The sequence below is a fragment of the Artemia franciscana genome, chromosome 7 (assembly GCF_032884065.1).
Source record: "Artemia franciscana chromosome 7, ASM3288406v1, whole genome shotgun sequence".
In the NCBI taxonomy this organism is placed as follows: domain Eukaryota; kingdom Metazoa; phylum Arthropoda; class Branchiopoda; order Anostraca; family Artemiidae; genus Artemia; species Artemia franciscana.
In genome coordinates this window covers 55,817,541-55,845,041 of record NC_088869.1, presented here as the reverse complement: position 1 = coordinate 55,845,041, position 27,501 = coordinate 55,817,541, and the positions used below count along the sequence as shown (strand labels likewise).

The window sequence follows — 27,501 nt, the reverse complement described above, 5'->3', positions numbered from 1 at the left end:
ATGGATTTTCAAGTTTTGAAGGTTGATACAATAAATTCCCAAGTATTCTTACTGCCCTATTTTGAAGTGCCTGTGATGATTTTATGTGCGTTCGAAAGCTATTAAGATGAACAATGGAACAGTAGTTCATATAAGAAGCCATTATTCATATAAGAAGCCATTATTTTTAATATAGAAAATGGAAAAATATTTTTACATAACATGTCGACTGGATAATTTGATAAAGTTTTACGCTTTAATGATCAATATGATCTTGAAATGACAAAAAGGGAGCAAGAAAAACTCTCTTGCTCCTTTTATAGGGAGATACTACCGTACCCTCTGTTAGATTTATTGGATTCCACATGGTCTCTGAATAAGCAGACTGCTACCTAGCTGTGGACAGGGGTGGATCCAGGATTTTTCTTAGTGAGGGGTGCATAATAAGTAGCTTCAGTAAACTTGCGAACAAACAAACACGAGCAATATAAAGGGAACCTCGACAATTATGCGTTGTAAGTAGGTAGTATGGTCTTAATTTTAACCTAAAATCTGGTCTGGGTTAAAGTTCTAATAAATCTGTTGAAATTAAAATGATGGAAAATACTGATACAAAAATGGTAAGTTATGAAAACCTCCTCGCCATAAAAAAATAAAAAGCTGTTCATCATCTTTAAAAATAAATATGATATTTGATATTTTGTGCAAAATTTACCGCCTTTGCACTTCTGACCACTAGTGAGCTAAGCTTTGTATTGTCAAATATATTAGTCTTGAACCATCTTGTGGGGTTATTTATTCATTTTGACTATTTGTATAGGTCAACCCATGTAGCATGTCGCCTAACCTTATCGCATCACTTAGTAATTACGATAGTAATGAAGAGTAGGAAATCAGGATTGAGATACAACTTCTATATTCGTAAATATGTATTAAAGAATAGGTACTAGTTCGTTTAGGGTTGTAGCAAAAAAAAAGAACAAAGAGATTGAAACACATAGAATTCATTTGAAACGAGGGTTTTAACGATAGACAATAAAGCATTAACTTAAAACCCTCACCATTTTTTTCAACAGAGTTTTAATAAACAGTTTCAACTTGGACAGAATCTCAAAAATTTACTAATCAAAACTTGACTTCATAACAACGTAGCGTATCTTTCCACTTATAAAGCTTGATATATTTTGCTTAAATGATTCAAATCATGATTTTATAAGAAAAAGCCTATTACTTTATTTCCACTGCTGGGTCATTCCATGTCAAATCACCCAGTAAATAATTAATTTGAAACCCACCTCTTTAGATTTTGATGAAACTTGGCACAATTAGTGCATTTGCTATCCTATTGAGAAATACCAAATTTTATTTCTCTATCTCTTATAGTTTTTTTTCTAAAAATTCTTTAATTTTCTTAATTTAACGTGATTTTAGGCCTTGGATTTTGCATGTTGCAATGGAACTTGTAGCTTAAAAAATTAATATCTTGAAAACTATTTGAGATATCACCATGAAACTTTGCATAATATTTAATTAATATATTAAAAATAAAGAAAAAATACATTCACTAGCCTATCTTAACTCCAAAAAAAAAATAAAAAGATCATAATCAGAATTTTTTTTTTATTTGTAAACCATTGTCGGGATTTATTAAAATCGCAATATCTCAGGTCTCAGACCTGGTAGAGTGTTCATATTTTTTTTTTTTTTTTACAAACTTCTAGATACATAAGCTAACAGATAAACAAAAAAGATGTATGGCTTTTTCACATTATTATTCGATCTTTTTCAAAAATCATTCAATTCCTTTATTATCTACTATTTTCTCAGGTACGGATCTCTTTTCCGACCTGTCGGCATATATCCCATGTGTGGAACTCCTTTCCACCATGTCAGCCCTTAACTCTCCCAATTTGAACCCACGCCCACTTTTGTGGACCAGAACCAGAAAAAGAACTGAATAAAGCACTCTAAAACGGTGGGTTATATTCACTAAATCAAGGAAATAAACATCAAAGCATGTGACAGGAACTGACCTAGTTTGATCTGTCAGTTACTGCAAATACTCAGAATTTATAATATTAATGTAGTCATTTAGGAAGTGGGAATTTCACAGAATTTGAGAATTTAATTATGTATCTAACCTACTTTCAAAGTTTACAAAGGGGTCAGAACTAAGACATGACGAAAATTTATAAGAGACATTATAAGCACTAATATTTACACAACCTGTATGACTCATCTATCTTGTCTAAACAGGATCCTTTCATGTTGGTTCATGCTCCTACTCCTACCTCTACAGCTAACCACTGAACACTGCCTCAGTTTAAATCTTGCTTTGAGTGAGTGAAGACCTATAGTTCAAACTTCTTGTGCAGTGATTGTGATTTTTAATTTTATTTAAAAATGAAAAGTGAACCAAACAGTTACAGTATATAACTATGTGATTCCCATTAAATGTTTTTAATAAAACTATTTAGTTTTAAAGTAAAGATGCACCTTTTAATTTTGGAAATCAACAATAGTCAATTTTCTCTGACTCAGTGATTGTGTAAAACCAAGTGAGTAGGCTAGTTACAGGTTGTACCTATTTTTCTTCTTGGACTTTAAAATGGGGTAAGTGGAAATCAAAATGACAAATCCTCAAGCTTGTAGCATTGGACTATTTAAACAATCAGACTGTTTTCAGACAACTTATACACCTTCCAAAAAATTACAATCTGTATCAGAATTAACCGAGGAAGAAAAAGAATTAATTCAACTTAGATCTGGAATCGATTTAATTGAATTTAAAAATGTTTGTTCCCATCACAGCTACTACTTTCTGAATGTGTTTGAAAAATATCAAACAGTATGCATAGATCCATTAAAAAAACACAAAAAGCCAATAAAAAAGTCACTAAGAAATGTATCTTTAAGTTTTTCAAAACAATTGTGTGAAAAAAATATTTTTATTAAACCTGGACAAAAGATATGCCCTTCATGTCGAAACTTCTGCGAAGAAAAAACTAAAATCACTGAAAATGAATCTGATGACGAACTAATGATTGAATTGGATTCGTTTGAATCTAGAAATGTCTCCCTTTCACAAACAAATGTAGCCTTAGATGATTTGAGCTTAACTCCAATTAAACTTCATAATTTGCCATCACATAGTAAGGGATTGTATTACAAAAGAAAAGTTGAAAAAGTAACAAAAGAAGTAAAGAAAAAAATCTCCAAATCTCTAGATTATGACATCGAAATATCAGAAGATGAAAAAGAAGACGAAAGAAATTTTATCAAAAAAGCAGAAGATTTTGATAGGCTCGTGGGTCTTTTAAAAGAAAAACTTATGTCTGTTGGAAGATCACAAAAAGTCCAGATTCTGACTTTGGTACCATAATCTTGGAGCCAGAAAAAAGTTGCTACAGAATTTCAGGTGACCGAATATATGGTAAAACAAGCAAGAAAACTTAAACGAGAGAAAGGTATCCTAGCTATCCCTGACCCTAAAAAAGGTAACACACTCTCCGAAAACACAGTTAAACTTGTCACAGACTTTTACCAATGTGATGAGAATTCAAGAGTTTTACCTGGAGCAAAAGATAAAGTGAGCATTAAAAAAAATATTTATAGGCAAAAAAGACTTATTCTCAGTAATTTGAGAGAGCTTTACTCTTGTTTTAAATGGGAATGCCCCGACTTGAAAATAGGATTCTCGAAATTTTGCAGTATAAGACCAAAGTGGTGTGTCCTTGCTGGGTCAGCAGGTACCCATACAGTATGTGTGTGCAGCATACACCAGAATGTGAAATTGTTACTAGAAGCTGTAAAAATTGAATACTTAACTGCAAAATTGAGTTAAGATTATGATTTAGAGGAAGAAATAATTATAAGCCAATGGGTTAATACTGACAGGACAGAAATGGTTGAGCAATCAATCAGCGTTGAAGGCTTTATTTCTTTACTGAGCAAATCTGTAGAAAACCTAATCCTATATTCATATATTACAAAATCACAGTCTAAAACTTTCAAAAAACTGAAAGAAGATCCGCCTTTGAATACAGCAATTATAGTAATGGATTTCAGTGAAAATTATTCTTACACCATTCAAAATGAAATTCAAAGTTATCACTGGAACAGCGGCGGATGCACAATTCATCCAGTTGGACTCTACTTGAAAAAGGACGATAAAGTTTTAATATCCAACCATTGTTTCATAAGTGATGATTTACAACATGACACTTGTTTTGTGAATTACGTACAAAAAGAAATTTCGAAATGGCTGAATGAAAATCACCCCGAAATAAACCAAGTTCATTATTTCACTGACGGCTGTGCTGGTCAATACAAAAATAGAAATAGTTTTCAAAAACCTAACAAACCATCATGAAGACTTTAGAATGAAAGCCGAACATTCATTCTTTGCAACAAGCCACGGGAAATCAATATGTGATGGCTTGGAAGGAACTGTTAAAGAGAATTTTGCGAAAAGCCAGCCTTCAACTTTCAGATTAAAATCAAATCAAGACAGCAACTGCAGTTTATGACTTCTGTAAAGTCAACATTGAAAAAATAAACTTTCACTTTATTGACAAAAAAATGCTGAAGCTTTCAGATTGGAGTTAGCGTCACGATTTTTAACCATCAAGACTATTCCCGGTACTAGAAGTTTCCATTATTTCAAACCATTAAATACAAAGGAAATTGAAATAAGGAGGGCTACTGATAGTCCTAATCCTACTCTAATTATTTCTTTTTATTCTGCTACGGATTGGGTCTGTATTCAACCATCTTTAAACGATTATTTGGCAGCAAACTACGATGGAAAGTGGTACTTTGGACTCTTTGAAACTGTGTTTCATGAAGAAGAAGATGCTGAAATTCTTTTTCTTCACCCTCCAGTACCTGCTCCCAGCTTTTACTGGCCTCAAAGAGGAGGTTTGTGCGTAATACCTTTGGAGTACATTATCAGTACAGTTGATGCACCGCAATCAAGTAGCACTGGCAGAATGTACTACTTCAAAAAAGAGTGTATCAGAAAAACAGAAGTGTTGGATGAAGTGGAAAAAATTTAACAAGCAGAACTAATAATTGCTGTAAAGGATTTGGATTCTTAGACTTCAGTTTTTATTTTATTTCACATTTATTAAATGTAAGTAAACCGCAAATTTATATTTTCTTAATAATATTCTACTTTTTGGAATATTAACTAAACGTGTGAAAAGGCAATATATCTTTTTTGTTTATCTGTTAGCCTAGGTATCTAGGAGTATGTAAAAAAAAATATGAACACTCTCCCAGGTCTGAGACCTGAGATATTTCAATTTTAGTAAATGCCAACAATGGTTTACAAATAAAAAAAAATTCTGATTATAATATTTTTATTATTTTTTTGAGTTGAGATAGCTTATTGAATGTATTTTTTCTTTATTTTAAATATATTAATTGAATATTATGCAAAGTTTCATGGTGATATCTCAAATAGTTTTCAAGATATTAATTTTTTAAGCTACAAGTTACATTGCAAGATGCAAAATCCGAGGCTTAAAATCACGTTAACTTAAGAAAATTAAAAAAATTGTAGAAAAAAACTATAATAGATAGAGAAATAAAATTTGGTATTTATCAATAGGATAGCAAATGCAATAAGTGTGCCAAGTTTCATCAAGATCTAAAGAGGTGGGTTACATGACCTGGTTGACTTGACATGGAATGACCCTGCTGCCATATCTATTTATTACACTATCAATGTCTACCTCAATATTTTGGTGACCGTTTATAATGGTTGGTCCTGTCAGTTTAGAGCTTTTTGTTAGTATTTCATCTTCCGTTCATCCTAAAACATTTAAATAAAGACAAAAATCGTCAAAAGCATATGAACTCTAATAAGAATGCGTGTAGGTATGTGCTTCAAACTAAGCATATGAGTTGAAATATCCTTAAAAGAAAACAAATAGTTATGTGTTGGTTATTTTTGTATTTCATAGGTATATATTAATGATTTAAATTCATGGTGTTTCAAGCTGGGGTAGATTTCTAATTAATTTGTTTGAGTCCTGAGATATTCAGATATTCAGTTCAAACGTTTAAATCTCGATGTGTCTGTTGAGCACAAAAATAAGAATTTGAAATTCTTTTAGCATTAGGTATTAAGAAATTTTTTTAGAAAGAAATTCTTTTAGTATTTAGCAATAAGATAGAGAATTGTCCTGTAAAAATATGATTTACTAACAACTATTTGTAGAAACATGATTGGATGACGATGGCATGTATCAAAATAAGTATTAACATCCTGACCTGTATATATAGCAGTTTATGCAATTTTACGGACAAATATGTGGAATCTCTATACAGAAACATAGCTATATTTTGTGACTGTGTGGTATTGAGAAGGAGAGAAATTATGATGTAATATTCTTGCTGCCTTCCGTTTCTGTGGCTAACTCAAATGGTGTGAATTTCTACATTTTTCATCATTTCGTTTGTGAATGTTAAAACAAAATGCTATTCTGCTGATTAAAACTGAGGATTCAGAGAACCATCTATACTGGCTTGATAAAAAAAAAATAATAATCACATACATATTTGCCTTCTTTTACAAACAATTTTTCAAAAATCTAGTTATCTTGAAAGATTACTCCGACCTTTGAAGGAGTATTTCGACTCATATCCTTAGTTTTAAGTAGACACTTATACAAACCTTTATTAAAGTTCAGATATTGCTGAAGACTTAGGCCATTATTTTAATGTTTTAGGATGAACAGAGGAGGCGATATGTCATATAACGCAAATCTTTGTTAGTGGCTGGATTCATCAATTTAATATTAAAGTGATAGCCGTCGGCTCCATCCCAAAAAATGATAGGATATTGTAGGGCATCGTAGCATCGATGAGTTTCAGCAATTCTTAACAACTGAGCGTTTCGCTTATGAAGAATAATATCTCGAGGTAAAAACTGATCACCGACCATAACGATTGCCACTTCGTCGATAGTTGGAGCATTGTATCTACGCACATCTTGGCCAGGAGGCGTTTTGTCAGCGGAAATAACAATTTTATGCATATCAGTAGGCATCAAATCGATGGCTCTTTTGAACAGACGCACTAAATTATTATTTTCGTGGAAAAGATGTTGCAATTGGGAAACGATTGTCCTTTCAACGTTGGGAGAAATTTCGCAACGTGCATTCAATTCAGAATTTTTATCACTGATGAAGTACAATTGTAAAAATTTAAGATTCTCGCTTGAGAATGGTAGAAGGGACCTTGCTCTATGATAAATTTGCCCTTTTACTTTGAAATTAGACATAAATTGAACTGGATTTTCGATTTGGGCTCCAAACGACGTCATTTGGAAACATGAGTTGTATTTTCTGATTTGTGACAAAAAACGCTTAGATTCTGACGTAGTTCCAGTAAGGAAAGTCTTCAATGGCTCTGGTGGTGCAGCCAATAGAGGAAGTTTAACTTTTCCTGAGGCGCAACACATTCCCATTGTTTCACCATTGAATTTCAAGGCCTTGTAATAGGGACAAATTTTAGACATTGTCCCGATTTGAACACATCTACTCAAGCTATAATCATCGACTGGCTGTACCTGAATGCCAGGCGATAACTTTCAGGTTGCTCTGATTCCTCGGAACGCTTTCTTTTCTTACTTTCTCTATCAGCAGCAAGCCTGATTTCTTGCTGTTCTTGTGATTCCTCTGCACGCCTTCTTTTTTCACTTTCTCTTTTAGCAGCAAGTCTGCTTTCGCGTTGCTCTGGTGGTTCCTCGGCACGCTTTCTGTTCTTTCTTTCTCTATCAGCCTCAAGCCTGTTTCCTTGCTGTTCTTTTGATTCTTCGGCACGCTTTCTGTTCTTTCTTTCTCTATCAGCCTCAAGCCTGTTTCCTTGCTGTTCTTTTGATTCCTCGGCACGCTTTCTTTTCTGACTTTCTCTATCAGCAGCGAATTTTTTACCATAGACTCTTTGAGCATCTTCATCGGCTTTTGCCATAGTAAGTTCATCAGTCATTTTAAAGCTAAACATTAATAGATTTCTACGTGAACATATATGTCTTAAATATCTTTAATGACGTCACCGTCATAGCAAAAATGACAACAACTAACTTCATGACGTCAATCGACACAGAAACATGACGTCACCTGACAGACAGACACACAGACAGACAACTTATTTTTATATATACAGATTAAGTGATAGAAAAGCAGTTCAGTGATCCTCACCATTTTTTCAATAGAGTTTTAATAAGCAGTTTCAACTTGGACGGAATCTCAAAAATCTACTAATCGAAATTTCACTTCATAACAACGTAGCGTATATTTCCACTTTTAAAAGCTTGATATATTTTGCTTAAATTATTGAAATCACGATTTTATATAAAAAAAAGTCTATTTGTTTATTTCCTCTGCTGCCATATCTCTTTATTACACTGTCAATATCTACCTCAATATTTTGATGAACGTTTATAATGGCTGGTCCTGTCAGTTTAGAGCTTTTCGTTAGTATTTCCTCTTATATTCATCCTAAAACATCCGAATAAAGACAAAAATCGTCAAAAACATATGAGCTCTAATAAGGATGCATGTAGGTATGTGCTTCAAACTAAGTACATGAGTTGAAATATCCTTAAAAAGACCAAATAGTTATGTGTTGCTTATTTTTGTATTTCATTGGTATAGATTAATGATTTAAATTTTAGGGGGTTTCACGCGGGGTAGATTTCTAATTAATTTTGTTTTAGTTTTGAGATGTTCAGATATTCAGTTCACACGTTTAAATCTCGATTTGTCTGTTGAGCACAAAAATAAGAATTTGAAATTCTTTTAGCATTAGTTATTAAGAAATTCCTTTAGAAAGAAATTCTTTCATTAGAAATTCTTTTAGTATTTAGCATTAACTAAAAGAATTGTCCTGTAAAAATTTTGATATACTAGAAACTATTCGTAACAGCATGATTGGATGGCATGTATCAAAATAAACGTTCTGAGCAGTATATATAGCAGTTTATACAATTTTATGGACAAAAATGTGCAACCTCTATACAGAAACATAGCTATATTTTGTGACTGTTTGGTATTGAGAAGGAGAGAAATTCTGAAGTAATATTCTTGTTGTATTCCGTTTCTGTGGCTAACTCAAATGGTGTGAATTTCCACTTTTTTTCATCATTTCGATTGTGAATGTTAAAACAAAATGCTATTCTGCTTATAAAAATTGAGGATTCAGAGAACCATCTATACTGGCTTGATAAAAAAAATAATAATCACATAATTATTTGCCTTCTTTTATAAACAATTTTTCAAAAATCTAGTTATCTTGAAAGATTACTCCGACCTTTGAAGGAGCATTTCGACTCATATCCTTAGTTTCAAGTGGACACTTATACAAACCTTTATTAAAGTTCAGATATTGCTGAAGACTTAGGCCTTTATTTTAATGTTTTAGGATGAACAGAGGAGGCGATATGTCATATAACGCAAATCTTTAATTAGATGGAAATAGGCTGTAAAGTGGTCACCATTGTCTCGCCAAAATCCAAAACGTAAACAAATAATATCTTCGTACTTCTATTTGTGCACTGAAAATTTAAGAAATCCACATATGCCTTTACAACATGGTTACATTACTTCAGTGGTAGCAGCAACAGCTACAACCAAGTAAAGAGTAAACCAAATTCCCCAGTAACTGTGAATGAAAGAAAAGTCGTTTGAACAAGATCGTCAAATTAAAAAACAGATTATAATTAAAATTAAAAATTAAAATTCCTTGATTGGGTTGGATTGTTTAGCAAAGTTTGAATGCATAACTTTCAAGCCTATCCCTTTACCCTACAAGCATGCGTGATTATGCGGAGAGCCAAATCAAATGGAATGATTAGATTTATCGGAAAAAAATTAAGGGTCAGCTCGGGAAATAGCCAAAAATAATAGTTGTTTTGTAGCAGTCAGACTTAGAAAAAAAAGGTAATTATCAGTTCGAGTTTCGTTTGTGAAGGCACTTGCATGTCTAATGGAAAGAAGTTGTCGTTACTAGTTTCGACTCTTCTTTTGTTTATTTGCTGTTTTTCACTTAACGTCAAATTGACTGTAGATGGAACCATGTTTGGATTTATTTATATTTTTTATCGAGGAATTTGTACAACATAAGATGATGATTGATGCCAACGCCCGTCGTATTTATGAATTGTTGGATAGTCATGGCGGTCATATTTATGTATGTGGAGATTTTTACATGGCGAATGATGTCAAATCGGTTATAGTTTCAATATTTCAAGAATATGGAAATATCAACGCAGATGAAGCTGCATCGGCTGTAGAAAACCTCATTGTAAGTTTCAGTATCAGATACAATTTAAATATTCTCTTTCATACAGCAAAAGTCTTTCATAAAGCATAAAATCACGTTTCATACTGAATTTTGTGCATGAGTGAGCATGAGATGTTACGTTGACTTTTATTGCCACTTTCTTGTAATTCCCCATGTATCAGTAATAGAGGCTTGCGATCAAAAACTGCTTAATAATTTTTAATATTTGTTATAGAATCTTATTTGTAGAAAATAGTATTCAAATACCCCTATCAGGTCAGTTTTTTTGCAAATCATATTTTAAGCTTAATTTTGCGTGAGCATAGGCCGAGGGGTATAAAAGACCGGAGCTCTTTTCATGTTGTGTGATGGTCTAGAGTCATACACTCTGTCATAAATTCCTACCTCCATCCTTGGAAGGGAAAGCTTGCCTGTCTGTCCTCATACTGATGCTGAAGTAGACTTTTCATGAGCTTACTTGACTAGAATGGGGACTGCAAACATGGCTTCAGGGTGAAATTGAAGAGTTGCATCCCCTCAAAAAAAATAATAGCCTAGTAAACGACACAGCTGTGCACTGAATTTAATAGTTTCCTTGTTAGTACAGGACCTAAGCTTTGACGGAATATGGCTGATGTTTTAGTGAGAGGGTACCATATTACTACTTTCACTTCTTTGTGAGTGGTGATACGGTACTCTAGATCCTAAGATCTAGGATAAGGTCCTAGATCCAAAGACTAGAATTTTCAGGATTCAAGACCAATTATTTATCAAGATGGCATTGTAATGATAATAATTTATATCTATCCCATGTCATATGCGAAAATGACTGTTGCAAAGTATAACAAAATAAGAAGAGAATACACTGCAATTCATTTTTACATGAAAACTTAAAATTTCACAAGAGCAGAGTAAACATGGGAAAAAAAACAATCGAGATATCTTGAGTCAAAACTAAAACACAGGGTTATATGTGTAGGTACGCGTGTGTGGATGAACTGGTTACAAGTTCCTCTTTTTGTTTCTCTTATTCATTTACGTGTGCAATTTTCTGCCCGTCCGACATCAAATGATTAACCTTTTTTCTGTAGCTACACTTGCTTTTTATGGCACTTGGTATTTACCAAGTGACGTATAACGATTGCAATTTCTGTCCTTCGATCTATCTGCATGTCTGTCTGTCTGTCTGGTGGGCGTCTGTCGGTCCCGGTTTTGCTAGTTTGTGCCCTTCCAGATAATCTAGGACGATGAAAGTTGGCAGGCTTATCAGGGACCAGACCAGATTAAATTAGAAATGGTCGGTCCACCGAGTCGACCACCAGCAAACGAGATAGTTGAGAAGAATGATAGTGTGGCTTGCTGGTCTAGTGGTATGAATCTCGCTTAGGGTGCGAGAGGTCTCGGGCTCGAATCCCGGACCACCCCAATTTTTACATGAAGAAGATTCGAAACTAGATACGTGATCAATATAGCGATCGCTGAGAGCTGGTAGGCGTATCTGGGACCGGACCAATTAAATTAGAAATAGTCGCTTCCCTGATTCGACCATCTGGGGGGGGGGGAGTGGAAGGACGGTTGACTCGGAAATATTAGAAAAAATGAGGTATTTTGAACTTATGAACGGGTTACCGGATCTTGATGAAATTTAATATGCAGTAGGAACTCTTGTCTCAGATCTCTTGTTTCAAGTGCAGACTGGATCCGGTGACACTGGGGGGGTGCTGGAGGGGGAAACCGGAAATCTTGGAAAACGTCTAGAGTAGAGAGATCGGGATAAAACTTGGTGGGAAGAATAAGCACAAGTCCTAGGTACGTGATTGACATAACCGGAACGTATCTGCTCTCTTTGGGGAGCTGGGGGGGGGGATTTCCAATGCTTTGGCGATTTCGGTGCTTCTGGAGGAGTTAGGACGATGAAAATTAATTGGCGTATTAGGGACCTGCTGAAATTGCCTTGATAATAGTTGTTTCCCCGACCATCTGGGGGAGGCTGTTGGGAGGGATAAATTGTGAAAATTGAGGTTTGTTTATCTCATTAATGGGTGATCAGATCTTAATGAAACTTGATATATAGAAAGATGTTATGTCTCAGATGTTCTATTTTCAATTCGAATCGGATCCACGGACATTTGAGGGGTGAATGGGGGAAACAGAAATCTTGGCAAACGCTTAGAGTGGAGAGATCGGGATAAAACTTAATGGAAAGAAGAAGCACAAGTTCTAGATACGTGATTGACATAACCGGACCAGATCCAATCTCTTTGGGGGAGTTGGGGAGATTTCTAGTGCTTTGGCGAGTTCGAGAATAAGCATAAGTTCTAGATGCGTGATTGACATAACCGGACCGGATCCGATCTCTCGTCACAAGTGCCATATGAGCTCTTGGCTTTTGTTATCTCTTCGTTATATAATCTGCAGTATTACTTAGGTATGCGCTATTGAATGATTTTTTTTTACGAAAAAACTTTTTGTTTCACTCCTAACGCTCATTCTACTCCTAGTTATCTGGTATCTGAGATACTTTAAATTTGTAATTCTCTCTGTTTTTATTTTTGCTTGAGAGTGAAACCATTTATGTCAAGAAAAGTTTTTTTGTGTATCTCTATTTGTGCATGTATAAAGGTGGCTATATTCCTCAATGGTATTTCAAGGGTAGAAGTATATCACAAGCTGTCGTATCGAACTTGGGAATAGTCATATTTCAAGATCAGTCGATATGTCTTAAAGCCACTTGTCAGTATTTTGTTTCGGATCAGCGCTGCAGCCTTTTTTCAGTTCTGTGGTCTGTAGCAGTTCATGTGAACCTTGTACTTTCAGCCGACTTTCAGAAAACATTTGACCTCATAACTAATTTTCTTGCGGTCACGATCATAAAAGTTATGGGTGTCAGCAAACGTTCTCTAGCTCAACTTCTGTTTTTTTTTTTTGTTTTTTTTTAAGTGAATGCAGTGCATAAACCCATTGATTAAAGGGGACATTACCTCAGAATGACTAACATAACCTGCTGACCCCTTCAAGGAGCCGAACTTGCCGGTTCTATCTTTATATGCCTGATCAAGTTTGTGCTAGCATATCTTGATGAACGATTCAAAAATGGAGATGAACTCTGTTTTATTTTTAAATATTTAGTAGCTAAATATTTAGTAGCTAAAATCGTTACGCGCCATATTAGTTACGCGCCATTGTAGTTGTGTCCCTGTGTCCCACCTGTGAATATAGATAGATTTATATATGTGTTTCAAACTACGTAAAAATTGCGAATATACAACATTCTAGGCTTTCCCATTGTCTGTGCATATACAAAGCCGTATGTACTAATAATGACGTCATATGCAAACGCTCTTTTTATAAACAAACAAACATGCATACACACAACTCGTTTTTATATAGATAGATAGATAGATGGATACAATACAAATTAACTGCGTAAAACTTGCGAATATACAACATTCTTCGCTGTCCAATTGTCGCTGCATATAAATAGATTGTTAGGTTTACCGACCCTCGAACATGCAACGTACAATTGTCCATGGGAAAAACAATCAGTATTAAGATCTATACCACATTTTTCTAATGATTGACCTTGAGCTTTGTTAATGGTGATTGCAAATGCTAATCGAATTGGGAATTGCAATCTTTTAAATTGAAAAGGCAGATCCGTTGGAATCATGGGAATGCGAGGAGTAAGAACAGCCTCACCCTCAAAAGGCCCTGTCAAGATTGTGGCCTCTAATAGGTTTTCCATTGTTTTTTTTTACGGCAAGTCGCGTGCCATTGCAAAGCTTTGGTGGGTTGATATTTCTTAAAAGTATTATTGGTACGCCTATTTTTAGTTGTAGCACGTGTGGTGGAAACCCTGAAAGATCTATGGAATTTAAAAATTCAGATGGATAATTAACCGCTTCATTTGGTTCCAAAACTGTGTCGACTGACTTGTAAAGGACTGCCTGGTCTCGAATCTTGGTCAAAACAATATTGTTGATTTCGTGGACGTCTATATTTTTGGGTGCGAGAATAGCTCTTTCACTTAGCCATTTATTATTTTTATAATTTTTTAGAATATTCGGAAATAGTTTTTCAATCAATTCATTTTTGGACGTCACTAAATTACAGAAATCAGCAGGTAGTTGTATACGTCCTGAAATTGAGTCTACTGGGAGCTTTCCGTTTCCAATTGCCAGCAATTGATCTGAAAATGTTTGACCAGAGTCATCGTTTTGCAATCGGACACGCATATTTGTAGTTAATTTTAATATTTTTACGTGTGCCCATAAATTAGAATTTTTCAGGCAAGCATTCATTTCGTCTGCAGGAGTTGATCTAGGTATTATAGGTAATGTTTGCCTGAAATCTCCCGCAAGCAATATTAATGTGCTGCCAAAGGGTTTCGAATTCCCTCTTAAATCTTTCAAGCATTGATCCAGAGCCTCGAGCGATTTTTTGTGTGCCATTGTGCACTCATCCCAAATAATAAGTTTGCATTGCTGCAATACTTTACCCCTCCCAGATGATTTGGAAATATTGCACGTGGAAGTTTCTGTAGAATGCAAATTCAGAGGCAATTTCAAAGCGGAATCAGCAGTTCTTCCACCAGGCAGCAATGTTGCGGCTATTCCGGACGACGCAATTGCCAAAGCTATATCATTTTTTGATCGAATTGATGCCAGAATCAGTTTTATCACAAACGTTTTACCAGTACCTCCTGGCGCATCCAAAAAGAAAATTTCTCCAACGTTGTTATCGACACAATGCATTATCGTATCATAAATGTCTTTTTGTTCCGACGTTAACTTGGAAATGTTATTTTGTACATACGACAATAGATCACTCGTACTGTAACTTTGTTCACGATCCAATTCTACACATGTCGAAACAGCAGCGATACGGTTAGGTGAAGGCATTCCCAAATCCTGAAGAGGTTTGTTTGCCATACGTACGCACAAATCTTCTATAATAACTAAAGTGTAGTTACAAATTTCTGATGTAAAATCAAAACTCACATCTGACGTCTCTAACTGTTTTCGATGGAGTATATCTTCGGACATTTTTGACTTATATTTTTCCCATAGCTCTGTAGGAGCTGATGGAGAGCAAGTTGTTAAAATGATGCCAAACAATGCACGAATTTGACTTGGGGTTGACGTTTCGCACGCGTCATTGATGCAGTTATCCCAGTGTTGGTCATTCTACAATTAATTCAGAGCTTGGCATGCACTACGGTAAGTGTCATGTATAGTACCGTTTACAGTTCTCAAATACTCAAAGGATGTCGGACCGGGTACATTCACCAAAAGCAGGCGTAGAAAGAAGCATTCATGTTGATTGGGGTGAACGGTGTAGAGCCTTCCTATCGTGGTATCTTTGAAGTTGGTAGGTTGGCCGTCGACTGACTTACCCTGTTTTCGACGTTCAAATACTTTATTTTTAGTATTCCACGTGTAATACGAAGGCACTTCAGTATACAGCAGTTTTTTTTTGCAAAAGAATCATTTTTGCAAAGCGAAAAAAAAGCTGTTAATGTTGTATCCGGTGGATTCAGGGCTCTTTTTTGCACATTGGTTTCCGTGAAATAAACACGTTGACCATTCTGTAAATGTACCGCTAAGTGAACAAAAGCTGGACTACGTTCATGTATCGGAAATGAAAGAATTTGCCAAACAGCTTCATTACTGCTTATGTATCTTCCAGCCTGATATTGTACGATTTCGTCGAAATCTTTGATTTCGGGCTGCAAGCCAAAAACTGCCATGTCACTGCCTTTGTTGACGTATTTACATATGTATTTGATTGCCTTTACGGAGTTACAGTATTCAACGTTTATGTGTGCATTAAATATTTTTGATAATAATGGAGAATATGGAACAACCCACTGGTTATCTACTTCGATGGTGGTACCGTTACGCTTCTTTATTATTGCTGTTTTAACGCCATCTTCAGTAGATCTTCTTCTATATTGTGGGTAACCATCATTGCCAGTAATTGTGTTTGATACTAAAAGTCGAGGATATTGCTTTGTGCACCTTCCTTTGGCCATGCATGGTGAATTTTCGTTCAGTGCACCGCAAGGTCCATGTATCATATTTTTTACAATAATATCATGTAACCCCTTATCGACATTTTTATCAGGTATTTCAGCGGAAATCACATCATCAATTTCGTTCGAAGTAATTTTTTTATGTAGCCAGATTAGTATATGTGCGTGTGGCAAACCTCGTTTTTGCCATTCCACTGAGTACATCCAGCATCGCACTGACCCAAACACTTCAAGTTTTACTGTGTAGTTTGTTAGTGATTTCAACTTTTGCCGGAAGACACGGGCCGTAATGTCATGCCTATGAACCGCCGATTGTCCTTGAAGTAAAAGCTGCAGTATCTCGTCCCAAGATTGATTACATGTAAATGTAATAAATAAATCTGGACGACCATAGAGACGAACATACGCAATAGCATCTTAAGCATATTCATGCATATGACGGGGACTGCCAGCATATGACGAAGGTGAAATTGTTCATCTTCCAATATTTGTGGTATTGCCCTCATTTATAACTGCATCTCGCAAATGAATGTATTGTTCAGAGCGGAGCTTGGTCTGATTCAGGCGGATATATAGCAAACGTTCTGATTCAATTTTAGCATACATATCAACGACAAATTGGTGAAACAATTCACGGCATTTTAAAATATAATTTTCTTCATCCTGCCGAATCATTAGTCTATAGGAATAATAATGCATTGCAATGCATTTCTTATTCATTTCTTTGTTAGTGGCTGGATTCATCAATTTAATATTAAAGTGATAGCCGTCGGCTCCATCCCAAAAAATGATAGGATATTGTAGGGCATCATAGCATCGATGAGTTTCAGCAATTCTTAACAACTGAGCGTTTCGCTTATGAAGAATAATATCTCGAGTCCTGTGGTGGCGCAGTGGATTTGACCTTAGCTTGGTAATACGGGACCCAGAGATCGAATCACGCTGCAGGAATGCACTGCAGGGCCGACGCAGGGACCATAGTAGTCAAGAAGCGTCGTTAATTCTTAAATAATAATATCTCGAAATAAAAACTGATCACCGACCATAACGATTGCCACTTCGTCGATAGTCGGAGCATTGTATCTACGCACATGTTGGCCAGGAGGCGTTTTGTCAGCGGAAATAACAATTTTATGCGGATCAGTAGGCATCAAATCGATGGCTGTTTTGAACAGACGCACTAAATTATTATTTTCGTGGAAAAGATGTTGCAATTGGGAAACGATTGTCCTTTCAACGTTGGGAGAAATTTCGCAACGTGCATTCAATTCAGAATTTCTATCACTGATGAAGTACAATTGTAAAAATTTATGATTCTCGCCTGAGAATGGTAGAAGAGACCTTGCTCTATGATAAATTTGCCCTTTTACTTTGAAAGTAGATATAAATTGATCTGGATTTTCGATTTGGGCTCCAAACGACGTCATTTGGAAACATGAGTTGTATTTTCTGATTTGTGACAAAAAACGCTTAGATTCTGACGTAGTTCCAGTAAGGAAAGTCTTCAATGGCTCTGGTGGTGCAGCCAATAGAGGAAGTTTAACTTTTCCTGAGGCGCAACACATTCCGATTGTTTCACCATTGAATTTCAAGGCCTTGCAATAGGGACAAATTTTAGACATTGTCCCGATTTGAACACATCTACTCAAGCTATAATCATCGACTGGGCTGTACCTGAATGCCAGGCGATAACTTTCAGGTTGCTCTGATTCCTTGGCACGCTTTCTTTTCTTACTTTCTCTATCAGCAGCAAGCCTGATTTCTTGCTGTTCTTGTGATTCCTCGGCACGCTTTCTTTTCTTACTTTCTCTATCAGCAGCAAGCCTGATTTCTTGCTGTTCTTGTGATTCCTCGGCACGCCTTCTTTTTTCACTTTCTCTTTTAGCAGCAAGTCTGCTTTCGCGTTGCTCTGGTAGTTCCTCGGCACGCTTTCTGTTCTTTCTTTCTCTATCAGCCTCAAGCCTGTTTCCTTGCTGTTCTTTTGATTCCTCGGCACGCTTTCTGTTCTTTCTTTCTCTATCAGCCTCAAGCCTGTTTCCTTGCTGTTCTTTTGATTCCTCGGCACGCTTTCTTTTCTGACTTTCTCTATCAGCAGCGAATTTTTTGGCATAGACTCTTTGAGCATCTTCATCGGCTTTTGCCATAGTAAGTTCATCAGTCATTTTAAAGCTAAACATTAATAGATTTCTACGTGAACATATATGTCTTAAATATCTTTAATGACGTCACCGTCATAGCAAAAATGACGACAACTAACTTCGTGACGTCAGTCGACACAGAAACATGACGTCACCTGACAGACAGACACACAGACAGACAACTTATTTTTATATATACAGATTAAGTGATAGAAAAGCAGTTCAGTGATCCTCACCATTTTTTTCAATAGAGTTTTAATAAACAGTTTCAACTTGGACGGAATCTCAAATATTTACTAATCAAAATTTCACTTCATAACAACGTAGCGTATATTTCCACTTTTAAAAGCTTAATATATTTTGCTTAAATTATTGAAATCACGATTTTATAAAAAAAAAGTCTATTTGTTTATTTCATCTGCTGCCATATCTCTTTATTACACTGTCAATATCTACCTCAATATTTTGGTGAACGTTTATAATGGCTGGTCCTGTCAGTTTAGAGCTTTTCGTTAGTATTTCCTCTTCTATTCATCCTAAAACATCCGAATAAAGACAAAAATCGTCAAAAACATATGAGCTCTAATAAGGATGCATGTAGGTATGTGCTTCAAACTAAGTACATGAGTTGAAATATCCTTAAAAAGACCAAATAGTTATGTGTTGCTTATTTTTGTATTTCATTGGTATAGATTAATGATTTAAATTTTAGGGGGTTTCACGCGGGGTAGATTTCTAATTAATTTTATTTTAGTTTTGAGATGTTCAGATATTCAGTTCACCCGTTTAAATCTCGATTTGTCTGTTGAGCACAAAAATAAGAATTTGAAATTCTTTTAGCATTAGTTATTGAGAAATTCCTTTAGAAAGAAATTCTTTCATTAGAACTTCTTTTAGTATTTAGCATTAACTAAAAGAATTGTCCTGTAAAAATTTTGATATACTAGAAACTATTCGTAACAGCATGATTGGATGGCATGTATCAAAATAAGTATAAACGTTCTGAGCAGTATATATAGCAGTTTATACAATTTTATGGACAAATATGTGCAACCTCTATACAGAAACATAGCTATATTTTGTGACTGTTTGGTATTGAGAAGGAGAGAAATTCTGAAGTAATATTCTTGTTGTATTCCGTTTCTGTGGCTAACTCAAATGGTGTGAATTTCCACTTTTTTTCATCATTTCGATTGTGAATGTTAAAACAAAATGCTATTCTGCTTATAAAAATTGAGGATTCAGAGAACCATCTATACTGGCTTGATAAAAAAAATAATAATCACATAATTATTTGCCTTCTTTTATAAACAATTTTTCAAAAATCTAGTTATCTTGAAAGATTACTCCGACCTTTGAAGGAGTATTTCGACTCATATCTTTAGTTTCAAGTGGACACTTATACAAACCTTTATTAAAGTTCAGATATTGCTGAAGACTTAGGCCTTTATTTTAATGTTTTAGGATGAACAGAGGAGGCGATATGTCATATAACGCAAATCTTTAATTAAATGGAAATAGGCTGTAAAGTGGTCACCATTGTCTCGCCAAAATCCAAAACGTAAACAAATAATATCTTCGTACTTCTATTTGTGCACTGAAAATTTAAGAAATCCACATATGCCTTTACAACATGGTTTCATTACTTCAGTGGTAGCAGCAACAGCTACAACCAAGTAAAGAGTAAACCAAATTCCCCAGTAACTGTGAATGAAAGAAAAGTCTTTTGAACAAGATCGTCAAATTAAAAAACAGATTATTATTTGCAACTGGTCAGAAATGGTAACTATTATCCCATTTAGACACAATAGTAAATCAATTTACAAAAACAAAATTGAGGAATTTCGATAAGAATCCGAAAGCCTTCGCAAACAAAAGCAGATCAAAATAAAAACTAAACCCTTAGAGTCATCATGGTTCAAAACCCTTGAATGATGGGTTTCACCCTCATCCGCGTTCCCTTCACCCTTTTGAAAACACGGTAAAACAAATATACTCTAGCCGAGATGGCGTTGACGAATCTTTTTGCTATCTCCTGCGATAGCTGGCCACCAGACCGTTATAGATGGATGTCCACAGAACTTAATGAAAGCTATTAATTGAACCTATGTGTTTTTTTAACTTAGACCACCAGAGTTAAGTGCCCTATTGCATCAAAAATGGCAATTTTTGTTGTCCTCTCTGTATACGTCACACATATCTACTCACTGCAAACAAAGCAGTAAGTTTAGTAGCTCAAAACCCTTCAGAAATAGAGGCATATCGGGATAAAACTACAGCCTCCGAATTGCCAAGTTTGAAAATTCGCAACTAGAAATTTTAATCCCAACTCCTTGAACAGATGAAAATGATACTTTAGCCAGGATGGCACTTATGCATCTTTTTGTCTCTGTCTTGTCTTTTTTTAACCAAATAGTGACAGAAATTTGTCTTGAATTTCATAAACATAGAAACCCTTCATGTAAACACAGAAAATCCTTTTTCTCAAGATTTGTCTTTAAAGCAAGAAAGTAAAGAGGTAAATTGCTGGTCATGGAGCAAAAATCTAGTAAAGGCAAAATTGAATGCAAGATGCAGGAAAAAGATCCATCATCAGAAAAAGTAAGGAAAACAGATAGCACTATAAAGACAATTTAACCGAAGGTGTTATAATCAAAGGAAGATAAATAATGAAACTCTCCCTGAAAAATTGACGCTATTAACAACAAATAAGGAGAAATCAGAGAGAGGGAATGCTAATTTATAAACCAAATATATCAAGTGTTCAACTTTTTTCCAAAATGTTTTTTCCTAAAAGACCCCCATAGGGGGTCTTGAGTGGCCAATAACTTAGCATAAAAATTCAGTTACCAAACAAAACTCATCTAGCGATGTCACTTGGGGAGAGAGTAGTAAGTTGAAGTGGTTTAAATCCCCCTAAGATTGTGTTTTCCCTCCCCTTATGTTGAATTATTTTGGTACTTCCATTAAAAAATGGCCTTATTGAGTAATTTCATTGAAAAAATGACAAACCTTCCCCCCAAACTCCTAGATTTAGAAAATTACATTCCCCCAAATCTAATTTCCTGACACTGAAAAAACTAAACACATCTCAGCTACTCCTAATGGAGCCTTTGACTTGGCAAAATGAAAATTTTGCAGTAGATCTTATGAACAACATGAAGGATATGGGAAGAGGAAGTGGTTGGCTAGAAATTTAATGGTCTGTTTATGTTTGATTGATTTTTAGGCTTATTTGAGATTATTATAGTCTTATATAGGCTTATTATACAGGGGCAGCATCGAGGTTTTTGTTCAGTGGGTCCAAAAAAAATTAAAAACGGAACAAGAAATTTTTCAAGGCCTTTTTTTGGTTTTTAAGTTGGACAAAATTTTTGAGGGAGGGATCTAAACCTCCTAAGTCTCCCGTAGATACGGCCTAGTGCAGAAACTTGACTTTTTGCCAAGTTGCTTAAAAACGACTGCTCAAATACAAGGGCCGTGTGCTAGCTAAGGAAGTTTACCCAATTTTTTTTTAATGGGGTGAAAATATATGTCCTACTTCTTACCTCTTTCAAAATTTCTCTAAAAAATTAAATGAAAAAAAAAATGCAATTTTGTCACATAAGAGATCAAACAGATATATGATCCATCCCCTTCATCTCCAAGGAGTTTTAGATAAAAAAAATTCAATTCCTAATGAAATATTTTTCTATACAAAATAGTAGTATTGGTAACAGTTACGAAAAGAAATTTTCAAGAATTTCAAAATAGAGCTTTAAACCCTAAGCTTTTTTCTTCCTTTTTTAGCTTTAGACTTTTGGCCAAGAATTGCCAAATCGTTTTTAAAATAGACACTATTAAAAAAAAAAATGATAGATTTTAATACAGCTTAAAAAGAAGACAAGCAGTTTATAGCACAAAAATCAGAAATATCAAGTCTTCCCAAATAACAAGTTCCTGTTTATTTAGCTAACAAAGTTAGAAAATAAATAAATTTTCGGAAAGAAACATAGCAAATTAGATAGAAGACTTTTCGCTTTATATGTGACGATTTGTTCATTTCAAATTATTAAAGCTGACGAAATCCACTTAGATTATTTTTAAAGTGTTATAAAGACAGACAATGAAGTGGTTGAAAAGTCAGACCAATTTGTTTAATTTTCTAATTAACAATGAGGGTTACAGAGGAAAATAGAAATTAAATGATTAAAACAGCAAGGTGATTTTGCTGAACTTTTTACAAATGACCCATCAAGATATATTTTTATAGATGACACTATACCTCTGTGTCGGGATGAGGGCCGTCCTAGCCTTAACACTTTCAGCGACTGTATTCTATATATAATTTTTTTTATCGGAATTAATGCGTACTAACGCTTTTCATGTAATTGCTCTAACTGAAACGTGGTTCAATGATCATAATTCTCAAATATTGGATATCCTAGGTTACAATCTATATGTAAGAAATCGAGAGTTTTACCAACACAGTGGTCTAGCAGCTTATATACAGGCTGAGTATCAAGTTGTAATAAGAGAAGATCTAGGAATTTATAGGAAGAGGGTTTTCAAGTGTTTGGTTCTGCAAGTTTCAGTAAAAAAATTGAATTTTTATATTGTCGTCGTTTACAAACCTCCACAGAACCTTCTCCATGATTTTTTGGATCTATGTGAAGAGAAGTTGATGAAACTTCTGATTAACTCTACGCCTTATTTCATTTTGGGGGGAAATTCAGGTAAGTGTGAAAAAGTAAAAAGACCAGAATGAAGCTAAAATTTGTGGTATTTAAGATGGTTATGAAGAATGTTAAAAGCCAAATATTTGAACATTATTACTGAAGGAACAGCAAGTGAACAAAATAGGTTTCATAGGGATCGTACACGGTTGTTTTTGTAAATAAAGTTTAGCCATGAATATTCATTATTAGCCCAAAAGACACAAGCCCATTCAGCATATTTGACGAGTGTTATGAAAGACCAGCTTCGATGACTTGGACATACCTTAAGACAAAATACAGCTAAAGATTACAAAATATGCTTACTAAATAGCCTAAAAAAGGGAAACACACTGTCAAACACAACATATTGCGCCGGGATGATATTAAAAAAAAGTCTTTGGGAATTTTGTATTTTTGGGGACTTTAGCTTCAAATGTCATAATGCTAAGGTGAATTCGTTGCAGTAGGCTACGAGCAGTCATTCTTCGAAATCGGTATTCAACATATCAAAGTTTAAAAATTAAAATATGAATCCAAATAAATAATAGTTGCTTAGGATGATGGTAAAAGCAGTGGTATATACTTCAGGTCAGGAAGGTGGTTGATCTAAAAATAACCTGGTTTTCATAGTTTAATCGCTTTTCTTATACATACTACGCAAGAATTGGGATTCTAATCATTAGGAGAAAAAATATTTCATTTTGACGTTAAGAAACATTTTTCTGCAGAACCAAATGTATAAATTAATTGAAATAAAACAGCCTGTGATCCACTTCCTAGCTAGTGGGCATATACCCTCCCCCTCTCTTTTACCAATATGTAAGACATTTTTCAACTTAAATTTTATCGAACTTGTGCGTAGGACTGCATCCAAGATAATTTCTTAAACTACTTTTTCCTTCTTTATGTTTCCGCTGTATCCAATCCGAGGGAATACGGAAATCAGTTTAGAAATCTAGGGGGAGGGGGAAAATTACCTCCTCAATTAACATTCTTGGATGATTGGGTTTAGGTAGAGGTGGAACAAACTTTTATTATAAGAAAAGAAGATATGATTCTTTACTGTAGCTGATTTGCAAAAACCTAACCATAAATTCAAAAAAAGACACCGATACTTTGGCTCCTACAGTCTACAATCTTTTGCTATAGACTCTACACAGCAACCTGTATATCAGAAAACAAAACCAAAAAAGAGGATTTCATTTTGATTCTAAAATCACTTTTTTGTATCATATCACATATATAGAATAATCGAAATATACAGCATACATCCAATCAACAGTCAAAGGGTATGTGCCCTCCTTTGTCCCTCCTATCGCCTTGTCATACCCGCATTTTTTTCGTATGTTTAGATTTAGATATTTGTATACAGGGCTGAATCCAGAAAAGCAGGAGGGAGGACCGGGTTGAATCCCCCCAAGATATTTTTCTAACTCGTAAATTGGTGGTAAAAAGGCACAAAAAAACTGTAACTCTTCCTCTGACTCGAAAACTAGACTTCAAAATGGTGAAAAAACGTAATCTCTCCAACCTGAACAAAAACTCTTTTAGTAACCCCTCCCCCCTCGAACCGTTTTTCTTTGGTGAAATTCTGTTTGAACAAAAATCCTTTTGGTAACCAGACCAGTGAAAAATTATTTTGGTAAACCTCAACCCCCTCCCTTTCAAAAAAATGGGAGCCTCCGTTCCCGAATAATATGCCCCCCCCCCTTTCGAACAGAAATCATAGATGAGTACCAGATTGTATAATGCATTAACATTGTTGTAATTTTTTTGTAAGGAGTTTATATGTTAAGCAACCTTAGCAAATAAATAAGATAATTTAAAAGATTCTATTACGCTAGTCTCGTAGTCTCTTTCTGAAGCTCTAGATCGTTTTTATTTTATGATAATAAACCTTTATCTATACAGTGCTTATTTATTAAGAATAAACCTAGAATGGACCGATTTGTAACAGACAAGACACTCACGGATAGTTTGTGTAGGGTTTACTGCAAGTTTTAATCACCATGATTTATTTATGTTTTACCTAGCTCTATTGGGAACTACACAACTAAGTTCAGCGGATTTTAGCCAAACAGTATCTCCTTTCATATAAATTCACTCCAGTTTATGGTTCACCAACACCCACTCTGACGGTCCAAAACTCTTTCCTAACCTAAAAATTTTTGAGCTGCCATAAATTTTCGTAAAGAGTTGTAAATTTCCTCCAAACATATACATCGACATACAAAATAAATACAAAATGGGTGATAGTTACATTATAGCTTATAACTAGATTAAATAATTGATTAGAAATGGAAGGGAATTAGACTATTAATTCATGAAGCCTATTTGGATATGATGTGTCTCAGGATTCCCCCCAAATCCTATTCACAGTATAACCAATTTATGGGACATCCGCCTCTTTCTTCATGCTCGCTTTTTAAATGTTCAATAAAAGTCTCGCAAGCTGACTGATGGTCAACTGATGGTGACTTTTGCTTCCTAATAGTAAAGGACAGTTTTAAAATTACATTACAACTTTTAATGTTTCAAAGAGACAACTTAAACACCAGTGCCTACATGTTGAAATCTATAACATTACATGGACAAGGTTTGACACAAAAACCCATCCACTTGTTTTTCTGATTCACCAATTTTTGAACACTTATTTCCCTTACAATTCCAAGCGAATTGTTGGTCAACTAACGTTAAATTGAGTTTTTAATAGTGCAAATGTCTAAATTTATGAATTGAATCGATCACTTTGCCAAGTTTAAATCTAAATCCATTAAATCCAAGTTTAACCAAGAAGATTGAGAAAGGGATCATTTGAATGGAAATGAAAAGTTAATGTAAGAACAACTATCCCTCTCCAATGCCCTCTGAGTTGATACTCGACTGGGATCTATTAAAAGTCAATCTATATTCGTTGTAATCTATATATATAAAATAAGTTGTATGCATGTTTGTTTTTTTTGTGTATTTTTTTTGTAAAGAGTTTGCATATGACGTCATTATAAGATGACGTTACAGATCTGGACACCGGGACACAGGGAATAGAAATGACGACCGGAACACTCAAAGAGAAATTAAAGACCGGGACACAAGTGACGACCGGGACACGGGGAATATAAATGACGACCAGGACACTCAAAGAGAAATTACAGACCGGGCCACCGGGACACAAATGACGACCGGGACACAGGGAATATAACTGACGACCCTGACACGGGGACACTACTACAACGGAGACGCCGGGGACACAGGGGGATATATAAATGACGACAGGGACACAGGGAATATTCGATTAGCAATCACCATCAACAAAGCTCAAGGGCAATCATTAGAAAAATGCGGTATAGATCTGAATACGGATGGTTTTTCCCATGGACAATTATATGTTGCATGTTCAAGAGTTGGTAAACCCGACAATATATTACACAACTATAATGGCGCTTAACAACTTATGCACGCGGGTGAGCTTGGGGGGGCGTGAAGCACCCTCACCAACTAGTTTTTGATGTGGTGTGAAGGGGGAAAATCCCCCTTTGAAACTTTTCTCCAAATGACTTCCTCCCCCCACCTTAAAAATGTCTATATACTTCCCAATAACAAATAATATATGTTCTTTCAATTTTCTGATATGCTGAACCTGATGGTGTAATCTTCATTACTATTGCTTGACTTTTGGGGGATTTTATGGTAGTTTTTGTGATCCATCTACATTATCAAATTCCGGTTTTTAGAGCTACGGTTACCATTTAACCAAGTCCCTCCTTACATAGAGTTCGTTACCACAAAGTGTTAGGTAGAGTTTTCAAATCTGCAACTGAAACTTATTTTCTAGCAGAATCATTAGCGTGAGTAACAACCTTTCTTTTCAGGAAAAAAGAGATACTTTCTACCCTGTATTGTCCCTTAATAACCCTCATGGTTGCAATTGCTCATGATAAATGAAACTAAAGAGAGGAATAATCGATCTTATGAAGAACTTGAGCTACGAGTGTTCTACTGTCCTGAAAGGTTCATTCTTTCGTTCCTATTCCTTAATTAAATAAAAAAACTAATTTTTTTAGCTGAAAGTAAGGAGCGACATTAAAAATTAAAACGAACAGAAATTACTCCGTATATGAAATGGTTTGTCCCCTCTGCAATTCCTCGCTCTTTACGCTAAAGCTTTTAATTGTTTTAAAAAGTAGAATTGTGGCAAAGAGTCAAACTTTAGCGTAAAGAGCGAGGAATTGTGGAGGGGACAACCCATTTCATATACGGAGTAATTTCTGTTCGTTTTAAGTTTTAATGTCGCTCCTTACTTTCAGCTAAAAAAATTAGTTTTTTTTATTTAATTTCTGAACGTTTTATAATTAATGCATGT

The 27,501-nt window shown here is 35.0% G+C and overlaps 2 protein-coding genes across 2 annotated transcripts in view; both read left to right on the top strand.

The window, feature by feature from the left end:
- Positions 1-2,608: 2,608 nt before the first annotated feature.
- On the top strand, positions 2,609-3,361 carry LOC136029734 (ARL14 effector protein-like). Its single transcript, XM_065708239.1, has one exon. It carries the CDS (start codon positions 2,609-2,611, stop codon positions 3,359-3,361), a length of 753 nt encoding a protein of 250 aa, XP_065564311.1.
- A 6,752-nt stretch (positions 3,362-10,113) lies between these two features.
- LOC136029733 (ankyrin-1-like) overlaps positions 10,114-27,501 on the top strand; it is a 42,742-nt gene continuing 25,354 nt past the window's right edge. The window contains exon 1 of the mRNA XM_065708237.1: positions 10,114-10,293. Coding sequence (XP_065564309.1) covers positions 10,114-10,293 — 180 coding nt within the window. The remainder of the gene's footprint in view (positions 10,294-27,501) is intronic.

Bases quoted from the DNA above. Each gene is read 5' to 3' on its own strand.
- LOC136029734 (XM_065708239.1), top strand. From the start codon at position 2,609: ATGACAAATCCTCAAGCTTGTAGCATTGGACTATTTAAACAATCAGAC.